We start from the raw sequence: 12,076 nt of genomic DNA on the forward strand, positions 1-12,076 counted from the left end.
TGTACAAATTCGCTTTATTAATCAAGAAAAATAAACAATTAGTTGCTGGAATTTCCTATTGCCCACCCTGCCATTCTAGTTTTATAGGCAGTGGCTATGTCGGCACAACTGATACATACATCATGTTACAATTGTACAAACTTCTACAGGTTCACCTGCGGCGGAATTTCGGACGAACCGCAAAAACACCAGGCCTCAGTTCATCAAATCGATACCTGCAAGCAGAAGGCTGTCAATCATACTTGCGTGTGTACACTTAGATGTAGAGCTGTACTGATTGCATCGAATGTTACCCGTTCTCAATAAGGAAGCCCCTAACGGCAACAGGCAGTGAAGCCTGCCCTTTGCTATGGTTACCCATCCCTGTGTAAAGTACAAACAGAAATGAGTTATTGCCAAAGCTGTTATTAAATGAACCAAATCAATGCATTATCTGCTTGTAAAATGATACCAAGATGCTCTCATCCATTAAATTGCGCATTTGCAGATCATAATTACAAAGATAGCGGCAAGAAAAGTAATGAACATAAACTGTTTCAGTTTTGATATGAAACCATCAACTGTATCTGATAGGAAAGCATGCATAGAGGAACAGCATATTACCTGTGATCACATGTAAGATAGACTGCTTAGGCCGGCGTAAGACCACCTTCTCAGTGGCAAGCTCAATGTTTGAACCAGTGGTTGATTCAGAATATGCAGACTCCAACTTAGCTAAGTCCTCAGTTGAAGCTGACTTATTCCCAGGCTGCTGGAACTCTATCATGTGGAGATGCCTCTCCAATACTGCCACAGCCTCTGATGCATGAAGACCATGCATGTCTATCTTCCAGATGTCATTATTGCTATTCCTAAGCCGAAATATTTCTTCCGCTGCCTTGTTATTCAGCTTTTCAGCAGCTGCCCGCTCTTCCTGAGCTCTGAGAGAGAGTTCCTTGGCAGCAGCATGGTCACCTCTCAAGAATGCATTGCTGGCAGACTGGGAATGCTTTGTGGCAGCCCTGCGACCAAAAGGAAAGAGTTGACTTTGGTCATCACATAAAACAAGTGTACAAACCTTAAATAAAAAATATTGACATCTTCAACTGTCTTAGTGTCTGATCAATTTTTATGGACTGTTAGACCTATAATTCAAGGATTTCATATTTCTTTCTAGAATGCTTTACAAATTAATGGCTTTGAATGCTCATGCAAGTTTGGAATTACAAGAGTAAATGATCATATGCAAGTTCTATGCTCGAATGAACATCCTAGGCTCCTGGTGGATAGAGAAAGAATAGAGACACACTTCTTCTATGCATAACCCAGAGCAAATATAATGCTAACAGCGGACAATTTGAAAAACATAAGCAGAAATAAGGAATCTCATCATACCTCATCATCTTCAATGCATCTTTCCGGTAGTTTAAGTAATCATCATCAATCTCTTCGGATTCAGGCTGCAAGGGTATAGAGGGAAAATTCATCGGTGGCAGCAACAACTGTGAGCTATCTGGATTTGCATTGCCTGCTGCAGCACTTTCTGATGGTAATCCATGTGTTTTATTCATCACAGCAGCAGGATGGCCAGATGTTCTGCCCTCTCCAGTCTGCAAGTCAGGAGAGACCATAGCTTTCAACAAATCAGATGCTTGGCTGACATCATTATTTACAGCAGCTAGTACATCCTCTATTAAATTACTGTCGGCCCAACTGTGTGCATCTTTCAAGAGCTCAACTTTATTAACAGATGCAGAGATTGCACCATGATTCCCATTGTCCACATGATTAGCAGAAATCTTATTTCCGCGTCCATTACTAACAGCTCCAGAAGCAACAGAAGGGCGAACCACTGAAGCAAAAGGCTTTGCTTTCGGCCCATTCTTTTCTGTAATGGAGCTGCTAGCAAGATTGGGGGCTCCAAAACTTGAGAGAGCCGGAAATGAATCAGCATCACCTTCATCCCCACTGCCATCTGCGCTGCGCCACTTGCGATCAAACGCAGCCCACCCAGAGTTTGCAATCTTCTGCCTATGCATTTCAACAGCTAGTCTCCTTGATCAGTCTAGTTTCAGTTAAAACTGAAGAAGCTGCCAATGCTGTGATTGCTATCACAAGGATGCTGGGCCAGTCGTTTTATTTCCCACCACCAGCTCAGAAATCCACCAGTGTTCTCCTATAACGTGGGAGCAAAAAGGTCAGCTCAGTTCATCCAATACAGGCTCTTCGTAATTAGACTTGAGGCTGCTTGTGTTTCACAAAATCACAAGCATGCTCCAGTTATTCTATCTAATATAGTCTAACATTATTGTGAATATTGGGATTTGGTCTGTATGATCAGATTATCTCTTTGGTGGTGGAGAGTCAACTGTGAGGTAGATCGAATGAACAATGTACTGGTTACAAGAGTTGACAGCAACCAAGCCGGCTTAACACCAAGGCCATCAAAATTAACACAAATGAACATCCAATCCACCCCAGAATAACAATTGCACGGATACAACCAAATCGAGTCAGTGAGCGCACCTCTCGAAGAGCCGTTATTTGGAGGCGTTGACCCACAGCTCCCGGAACCACGGCGTGGCGGGGGCCGAGGACGGCAGACGTGGCGGGGCGGAGGTCGCTTCGGACGTCAGGGCTACGGCGGCAGCTTTGGTCCTTCCGAAATCCATCAACTGCGTCGGCGCTTCCCGGTGAGCAAAGGGGAATCCTTTCTTTTCTCCGCGCGGCGAGAAGGGGACAGTTGCGTCGCGTGGGCGGCGAGGAGGCTATTATAGAAGTACGACCGAACGGTCTATCCCGGGTTTGGTTGGTTGGTGACCTGTTCGGGCTCGATTTCCGTTTGGTGGACGGCAACGGGCAACCACGGGTTTCCTGGCGAAAACGCGTGCCCTGGCAACTAGTTTGGTTAGTTTGTGGATTCGGAGTCAGTGCCTTGCCCAACGCTTGAGCGCTGCTCGGCTTCCTCCCTGAATCCCAATCTCCTGCTCTTTTTCAAGATGCAGCTGAGAAGAAATCTGCAGCCGGCAGCAGTTGGTTCCTGCTTGCGCTCAACTGGGAGGCTATCAGTGCTAACAGCAAGTGCAGAACATGAACAGCTATTGAGTACCACAATGACCACGGGTACACAAAAACTTGCTGTTTGGCTTGCTCTTTGAACTGGATCCAGCAGTCGATGGAGCAATCCGAGTATTCGTTCACGGGCTTCAAGAAGCATATAGATCTTGACTTGAGATACCCCTCTCCAATCCGATCCGAAAAACGTGAACTTTCCGATCCGAAAAACGTGAACTTGAGTCTGGTAAGGGGGATTTCCATAATCCTTAAGGGGCCGTTCGGTTATTCTAGAATGGAGGCGGGAACCAATCCAACTGATGAATTGTTATACAAATTATATAATCATTCCAGCCTAGAATAAATCCAGGCCATGAATCCGAAACAACCGAACAAGCCCTAAGATTGATAGCAGTGTGGATATGCCTAAAAGACAAAAAATGCATAATGTGAAAAATAACGCCATATCATACATCCACAAATTCAAGAACCGCGATTCAATCCGTAATGAGTGCTAATGAGCTTCTTACCAAAAGTGGTATGCTTCTCCAAAGTAGAGTGGCATTCAGGAGCAGTAGGATAAAAAAATTCATTGGAAGTCAATGCACATGAAGGCTCAAGCACTGGAACTGGAAGCACCTACAATGCAAAATTCAGATTCGAAGAGAAACAACATTACATGGAGCATTACACAGAAAAAAAAAATCAATCCTTGATTTTTTATTTTTTATTTACCTTCAGGTCTCTAGTCAAAGTGTTGTTGGCAGTGTGCAGTATTGACACACTGCCAAGTGCCAATACCAACAACTGTTACACTGAACTTGTCATCAACAGGAGAAGTGGGTATGGTATGCACCTATATAGTTTGAATGAAGGAAACATCAACTTCTTTTTAACAGCAAATCACGAGCTTTATACTTTCTAAGGACCTTGGTTAACTTGAAATCCATGGTCTCTTTCTTGGCTTCAAGATCCTTGCCGGTGCTCACATTTTTAGATAATGGAAATAATCTCCAGCCTCTGCAGAAAGCCATGAACCAGGGATGCACACAACCATAAATTATTATTAGTTCTCATAAAAATGCAGGATCAACCTGCTTCAGAAACAAAGTGAAAGTGTTATAAGTTTTTGGCTAATTTTAGAAAGGAAACAAATCTTGCTCATGTCAAAGCCTACTACAATCTCAACGATAGGTTATATTAGTAAGAAAGGAAGGATAACTCGGAAGGGTAAACTGTAAATCATATGCATGGTTATAGTACAGGTATGAGCACAAGAGTAAGACCGAGCGATAGGCCTATAGTAGTCAAGAGAAAAGGAACTTTATCATACTTAGTAACTTAGAGTAGAATAAACAATGCATTCTTGCCTCTGGAAGTAAAATCATAAAAAAGATAAAGAAAAATGTCAGAAACGAAATGCATGGCTAAAATGAAATTTTAGTATACCTCGGCTTGTAGAAAGAAAAAAGGAACTGAGAATTTGAGAAGGCATAGGATGCAATTAAATTACCATCTGCTAGGACATGAAGATGCTTACTATTCCTGGACATGCGGCAACTATTGCCTTCTAAGTAACTGAACCTCTTAAAACAAAACTGTAAATCCTCATTTTTGCCTCTGCCAACAGGATGAACTTGTCAGTACAACTGTACAGGTATAAACATTAATGCCTACAAAATATTAGTTTCATGCACAGATCAATAGCACCCAGCAGTCAGGAGACAAACTAGAAGGCTTACATGACTAGGCTACTGCATACCTCAGTGAAACAAAGGAGAATTTGTTACTATTTGCAGCCAGGAAGTTGAAGTCCTGCAACTGAGTCAGGAAAGCCACCTAGCACATCTTTGATGAAGAGCACTTCACTTCTAGTTTCTGCAACTTGTGGTCACATAGATTTCATCATTGTCATGTTCTGCATCTGTGTATCTTTGATTTGCTGATACAAACTTCCAAACATATCGTAGATACAAGACCTATCTTGGTGGTTAGTATCGCTGGCTATGAACAAATGCCTAGTCTTCTCAACCTCAATCCAGCTGCATCCTGCAGGTTTTTTCATATCCTGGGACTTCATCAGTTTCCGGACATGCTCAACACCATCCCATTTCTCATCAGCTGCATAGATGTTTGACATAATGACATAGTTCCCAATGTCCCCCTCTTCCATTGAGAACAACTGATCAGCAGCGAGTTGGCCAATTTTGATCTCACCATGGACCTTGCATGCCCCTAGCAGGGAGCTCCATGCATTGGCATTGACCGCATGAGGGGGCATATCCAAGGCAAACATATATGCATCTTGGAGATGTCCGCTACGGGCAAGAAGGTCAACCATACACGCATAGTGTTCTGCTGTTGGTACAACTCTGTGAATCTCTCTGATGGACTTGAAAATTTTGATTCCTGCATCAACCAGCCCTGCGTGACTGCATGCTGACAGGAGCGTGGTCAGAACTACATGGTCTGGCCTAATATTAAGTTTAAGCATTTTAGAGAACAGCTCTACTGCCTCTTCTGCCATTCCATGCATCGCATAACATCCAATCATGGCAGTGAATGTAACAAGGTCCTTCTTTGAGCTGACCTGAAAGATGTTATATGCATTGGTTATGTTGCCGCACTTTGAGTACGCATCAACAAGAGCTCCTTCAAGATGGATGTCTTCTAGGGATGCTCTGAGCATGTAGGCATGGCATTGTCTCACAAGCTGTACAGAACACAAATGGATGCAAGCCTCAAGAATGTTTGCAATGCTAACAATATCAGGCTTCAAGCCTTCAGATTGCAAGTGATTAAACAGACTGAAAGCTTGACCATCCATGTCATTCTGCGCATACAACTGGATCATCAAATTCCATGAAGTCAGGTCTTTCTCAGCCATATGGTTGAAGATCACCTCAGCGTCCTCTATACAGTTATTTTTCAGGTAGCAAGAAATCATTATATTATCAGTTACAATGTTTCGCCCAGCATGGTTTCTGAAAAGTATGCACGCATCGTGTGAGTAGCCACACTTCACATAAGCATCCAGAATAGCATTTGCTACTGAAGTTTCACCTGTATAACCAACTCGTAGGGACCACCCATGAGCTTCACGGACCATCTTAATCCCGCAGAAGGTACTCACGTGTATAACATTCAAGACTGTGACAGAATCCCACTGATTTACCCCACCGCACATTTCACTCATCAGTACAAAGAACTTCTCGATATGCTGTTCACTGTTGGCACAAGCAGAGAGAATCGCATTCCATGAAATTGAGTCTTTGTTCAGAATATCGGTGAAAGCACGGAAAGCATCATCAAACCTATCACAGTGGCTATAAAAAGTGACAAGAGCATTCATTAAGGATGTTTCTTGAAGAAGTACTGGCCTTTGAAGGATATAACCATGAACCCCCATCCCTGCTTTGACATCACCTACTTGAGCACAAGCAGTGAGCAGACTGATAAAAGAAACAGAATCAGGAGCAATTCCTGTAGACAGAAGCTCATGAAACAGGCCCAATGCTCTATAGTGATACCCATTCATCACATATCCTGCAATAATGGTGTTCCATGATACAATATCCCTCACATCCATACTTGCAAATATTGATTCTACAGCCTTCATTTCAAGCACTTTGGAATAATGTGTCATCAGTGCATTAGAAACAGATACATCCATTTCCAAACCATGCCTGACCATGAAACTGTGCACTTCTTTCCCATGATACCTCCCAAACTCCGTGAATGAGCACACAGGAAGAATACTAGCCACTGTTGAATAATTTGGACGAGATCCCTGTGAGATCATCTGACTGAACAGCACAAGTGCCTCTTGAAATAACCGATTCTCTATGTACCCTGCGATGACCGAATTCCATGAAACAACATCTTTACAGCGAATAGAAGAAAACGCTCTATGTGCATCATCCATTGCCCTGCTTCCACCACATTTTGCATACATTGACACCAATGCATTTCCACAGAGAGTATCTGACGCCAAACCAGTTTTCACCACGTAGCCATGGACGCTTCTGCCGGTCCGCAAATGCCTCCACTTTGCGCATGCCGGAACAATTACAGCCACTGTCACTGCGGTCGGCATGCTCTGCCCCACCACGCCACAGGAGAGCATCGACCGGAACAAAACAAAAGCGTCCACGAAAAGCCCACGGCGAGAGCACGCGGTGATGAGGATGTTCCAGCACACCGCGTCGGGGCGCGCCATTTCGTCGAACACCAGGAGGGCGTCCGCGAGGGGCCCGAACCTCCCGTACGCGCCCATGACCGCCTTCGCCACCGTCGCGCTGCTCGCCACGCGCCCGGCCTTCACGGCGAGCCCGTGGAGGCACCCCGCGAGGGCGGCGCCGCCGCCGCCGCCCGGGAGCGCCGAGGCCGACCTGATCGCCGCGGCGAGCTCGAGCGCGCCCGGCCGGAGGCCCTCGGCCAGCATACGCCCAATGTGCTGCGCGGCGGGGGCAGCGAGCCCGAGCGGCGCGCTACCGCGCTGACTCTTCATGTGACCGGAAGCGGGCGCCGCCGCGTGGAGCGCGCGACGCGCCGCCTTGCGAGAAGAAGCAGATGCTGCTGCATAGCTCGTGCGGCCGAGGCTGCGATAGCGTGCGCACATGGGAGGGAGGCTGTCGTCTCGCGTCTGGGAGGCAGTGGCCGGGGCGAAGAGAAGGAGCGGAGCTGCGGGCTCGCGCAGGTGGGAAGTTGGAGGCGTGGGGCGAGCGCCGACACCGTACAACTTGCGTGGTGATGAAACGTTTGTTTGGCCATCGCAGCCAGGAGCCAGAGAAATACATGATCTTTGTTAATTTAATAATAGCGAATTAGCGAGATATAGACGTACTGCGGTGGATTTTCAAAAGAAAAAAACTCCGCACAAATCGTGAAGCAAACTAGTAGTGCAATTAATTTTAATCCAAACAAAAATCTCATGCTACTGCTACATAAAGTAGCACACCCAAATCCAAGTAACAGCAAATTAACAGAACTAGTAGTACTGGAAACTGAAACCGAAGTCTTTGCAGGCTAGCCACCGCTGCGGTCCAATCGGGGGCTTATCAGCTAGAATCTACAGTATTTTTCTCTTATAACAAATTAGCTTCAGCTGGCTTTTCAGCCGGCTTTAATACCAGTCGAACTGCCCTAACCGTTGGCGGCAACCTCCAGGGATGGGAAAGGGCTGAACATGACAAGGGTGAAATTCGATTAGGTCGAGTAGGAAACATACAATTGGGTACACAGGAATCGATAACTTCTCTAATACAAAAACGGCAGTGCACAAATGTTGTAGTGTGATCTACTTCCAGCTATATATATCAGATGTTCAATTTGCTAGTTATGGACAAGCTCGATTTTGCAGTATATGTGAAAGGCTAAAAGTTCAAAATAAACATTGCACACGGTTTGAATTGGGTTCAAATCTCGCTGCTAGTCGGTTGAGCACATTTTTGTAAACAGTCTTTGTTGTGATGGGGGGGAAGAAAATGACTTCGCTCATGCGAAGAGAAGGTGTAGCTGGAGAGGGCGTCGACCGCGCACGGGCGGTAAGGGATCGCGCCTCGACACGGTCACCATCGCCCAGCGACACAATACGACCCAGGTACTGCACCTTGCCGCCGCCGAGATGGTACGCCACGACGTGGAACGCGCCGGCGACGAGGAAGATCACCTCCTTGCTCGGGTGACACCCCAGGATCGAGAACTGAGTCTGGGAGCCGGCCCCGATGTCGAGCACCTCATCCTCACCAATCTCTATGTCGAGCAAGCTAGCGTCGTCCCAGTTCCACTTCCACCGCCCGGAGGCGGAGCACCCGTCGCCCACGTCACCACTGCCAACTTCCTCGGCGTCCTCGTCGGAGAACCAGACGCTCTTGCCTCGGCCTCCACCTCTCCCTTCTCCAATGGCGACCGGAACGCAGTTGGATGGCGCGTGATGAAGCAGGTCCAGCATGCGCGCGTGCACGGCGAGGTCCTTATCGTGCGTCAGCGTCCACTCCAGCTGTCCACCGCCATCCGCCGATTCTTGTAGCGCCCACACCTTCACGCGGAACGCGTCGACGCTTGCGTACCGCAGCAGCACCTTGTCGTCGGTGCTCGCGAAGATGGAGTACACGGGGAGGCCCGGCGAGACGTGGAGTTCTGCCTCGTCGGCCGGGAGCTTGACCATGTCGTACGTGCCCTCCGAGCAGCGGAGCACCACCAGGATGCGCTTCTCGCAGTGCGCGTAGAGAGAGCCACGGCAGTACAAGGCGGACCGCCACGTCCGTACCCACGGGTTCCCCTCCGCGGTCCGCCTGCGCCGCCGCATTACCCTGTCGTAGAGGCGTGCCGGGGTGCACCGGCCCGCGCGCGAGTAGTCGCCTCGTCCACCGCCCGTGCGCCGACGAGAACACGAGCAGAGGCAGCGCTTTCTCCTGGCCCGGCTGTTGCCGTCCCTTGAACGATTCCGGCATGAACATTCCCAACGTCACACGCCCTTGCCTGGGAGCCTCGGCGTCGGAGGTGCATCGTCGAGGGGTGGCACCGGGAGGAGGACCTCGTACTCCAGCGACACCGCCGGGTCGAACGCGAGGAACAGGCCCTCGTGTCCGCGCGGCCACCACGTCGGCGGGGGCGGCAGGCGCGCCCAGCGCTCCGTCGTGGGGTTGCACACGAAGCCCGCCACGGGCCTGCCGACCAGATAGTCCTGGAAGCAGAGCACGAGGCCGTTGCACTGGTCCTGCACGGCGGCGTCGGCGCCGCTGCACGGGAGGTGCGGCCGCAGGAAGGCGAGCCTGTCGACGGTGGGGGCCCGCGAGGCCGGCGGGGGCAGGAAACCGGGGTGAGGGTGAGGCCTCCACGGTTTGGTGGCGGCGCGGACGACGTTGGCGAAGAAGCCCGGGAACGAGCGCGGAGGGAGCGTGTGTGGGAGGAGGAGCCCGCGGTCGTCCACGACCACGCGCCAGAGCGTGCACACGCACCGGCACCTGGCCAGGGAATGCACGCGGAGGCGGCGGAGGACCTCGACGAAGATGTCGCCGGGCAGGGCGTCGATGCCGGCGCCGCCGCCGTCCGCGTTCATGTCCATCGGGGCCGGCCGGCCGCTGTGTTTTGCCCAACACGTATCCACGCGACGACCCACACGGTTTGCGTACGCCGCCCGTTACGCTCGGAGACGTGCGCGTGCGTGCCTCCTGCGTCTGCATGAGATGTTATTGGGAGGGCCCGGTCGATATCGAAAAGCAAGGGGACTTGTGTCTACACTCACGAGACCGAACGACTTGCAGTCGGTTCGGCTGCGGTGAAACGATTGTAAATGAATGTAAATTTTCAGTTAAAATAATATTTTTTTCTCACATAAACCAGCAAGCAGTAATTCTTCACGAACCAGCAATGAACCAGGCCAGCCAAACGAACACGCCGTTGGACGGTTGGACCGCACCCGGGCTACCCTACCGTACCTTACGTGGACGGACGGAACGTCGAAGGCTCGAGGCCGCCTCCGCCACGTAACGTAACAAGCGCATGCAGAACGTCGAGGGCTCGAGACAACTTTGGCAAAGAGGAGATCAGTTGAGGACTCTTCTCCTTTGTTCTCAAAATTGAATATGATCGATCATCTTTTCTTTGACGTGCTGCATTTTGGTAGGAAATTTCTGAACTACTAGGCCGTAGAGTGGGCTTTAAGTCTTTAACTTTCTGTCGTGTTTTTTTTTTCTTTATCTTCTTCTATTTACTTCTCTTTTCTCTTTGTATGTTTCATGTAGATTTTTTCATTTTGTTTTTCATTTTCTATTTTTCTTTTACTCCAATTGTTTTTTATTTTAATCATTTTCATGCTTTAGTTTTTTATTTCTATTCTGTCCATTTCATATGTTACATGAGATACATGTCATGTTTGCGTAGTATACATGTGATATTTTTTATTTTTTTCTTTTCTTATTTAAGTTTTTTGTTATTTTTCTGTATGTTTAGCATTAGTTATTTAAGTTTTCATTTGTATTTTTTGTTATTATACTCTAATTATTTACTTTTGTGATAAATATAAAACATTTTTGTTATTAAACCATATCAAACTATTTAAGTTCAAAAAAAATATCACCTAGATATTACTTGAACAACCTAAAATATATCACAGAACATCTCGCAAGTATCATGTCAATATTCAAAGAATAATAATGAAATATCACTCTTATACTACTTGAACATCCATAAACATATCGTAGAACATCAACTGTATAGTACCACGAACATCATATGTATCTCATAAAAAATATAGTCCAATAAAAGAGTAAAAACTATGTAATAGGAAAAGAACAAAAATTCAACTGTAGTTAAATAAATAAGAAGAAAAAGGGAAATAAAATGATAAAGGAAATGGAAAGAACAAAAAAATCAAAATAATATAGAAAGGAAAAAACAAAAGAGCAAAAAAACAGACAAACAAAGAAAAGGTATCATAGAACATCACATGATACCTTTGAGTGTGCAACAAAAAGTTTATATAGTTGTTAATGCTGTTTGTTGTGGCATCCCTTATGGTGCTTATGGAAAACCTCCTAATTCTATTTGCTTTTCAGAGGAAAGAAGGGTAATGGGTTGGAGAAGTGTGTGAAGCCGCTGATTGTTGGATTGCAGGAATGTTAAAAAGCTGGAAGGCACTGCTGTTCCAAATCAAGCGAGGAGGAGACACTGCACTAAACTGGCTCGTTGGGGCGTTTGGAACTTTGGATATCTTGGCCATAATCCCTCGGGATCAGTGGGAATCGGACATAAATCGTCAGGTTAATTTGGGAACTTTGGAAACACAGGGCAGTACTAGTACTTCCTCCACTCTAAGGTCATGGCAGTACTAGTACTTCCTCCACTCTAAGGTCATGTTTGTTTTTTCTTATAATCCATACTTTTCGGTTTATTTTTTTAGTCGGAACAATGATTTTCTCTCATAACAAATCAGCTAGAACAATGTTTCTGTTTATTTTTTCAGCAAAGCGAACGAGACCTAAATTATAAGATCTTTTAACTATTCTAGATATATTACTTTTACTATACATCTAAGTAT

General features: G+C 46.9%; 1 protein-coding gene and 1 pseudogene across 6 annotated transcripts; both read right to left on the bottom strand.

The window, feature by feature from the left end:
* On the bottom strand, positions 1 to 7,795 carry LOC136531866 (putative pentatricopeptide repeat-containing protein At5g08490). Of its 6 annotated transcripts, XM_066524524.1 has the most exons (7): positions 3,769 to 4,865; positions 3,564 to 3,672; positions 2,506 to 3,459; positions 1,375 to 2,155; positions 604 to 1,001; positions 294 to 363; positions 1 to 215 (listed from the first exon to the last, which is right to left on the bottom strand). In XM_066524524.1, exons 4-7 carry the CDS (start codon positions 2,016 to 2,018, stop codon positions 152 to 154), a joined length of 1,176 nt encoding a protein of 391 aa, XP_066380621.1. In that variant the 5' UTR covers positions 2,019 to 2,155; positions 2,506 to 3,459; positions 3,564 to 3,672; positions 3,769 to 4,865; the 3' UTR covers positions 1 to 151. The 6 variants fall into 6 exon arrangements, with proteins under 6 accessions (XP_066380621.1, XP_066380618.1, XP_066380620.1 ...); XM_066524521.1 differs by lacking the exons at positions 1 to 215; positions 294 to 363; positions 604 to 1,001 and having other exon boundaries at positions 2,017 to 2,155; positions 3,769 to 4,053; positions 4,547 to 4,653; positions 4,796 to 7,795; XM_066524523.1 differs by lacking the exons at positions 1 to 215; positions 294 to 363; positions 604 to 1,001 and having other exon boundaries at positions 2,017 to 2,155; positions 3,769 to 4,053; positions 4,796 to 7,795.
* A 383-nt stretch (positions 7,796 to 8,178) lies between these two features.
* Positions 8,179 to 10,102, bottom strand: LOC136531865 (uncharacterized; annotated as a pseudogene).
* Between the last annotated feature and the right edge of the window lie 1,974 nt (positions 10,103 to 12,076).

Source organism: Miscanthus floridulus, unplaced genomic scaffold (genome assembly GCF_019320115.1).
Source record: "Miscanthus floridulus cultivar M001 unplaced genomic scaffold, ASM1932011v1 fs_469_1_2, whole genome shotgun sequence".
In the NCBI taxonomy this organism is placed as follows: domain Eukaryota; kingdom Viridiplantae; phylum Streptophyta; class Magnoliopsida; order Poales; family Poaceae; genus Miscanthus; species Miscanthus floridulus.

Coding starts and splice junctions, on each gene's coding strand:
- LOC136531866 (XM_066524523.1), bottom strand. CDS start 7,654: ATGTGCGCACGCTATCGCAGCCTCGGCCGCACGAGCTATGCAGCAGCA.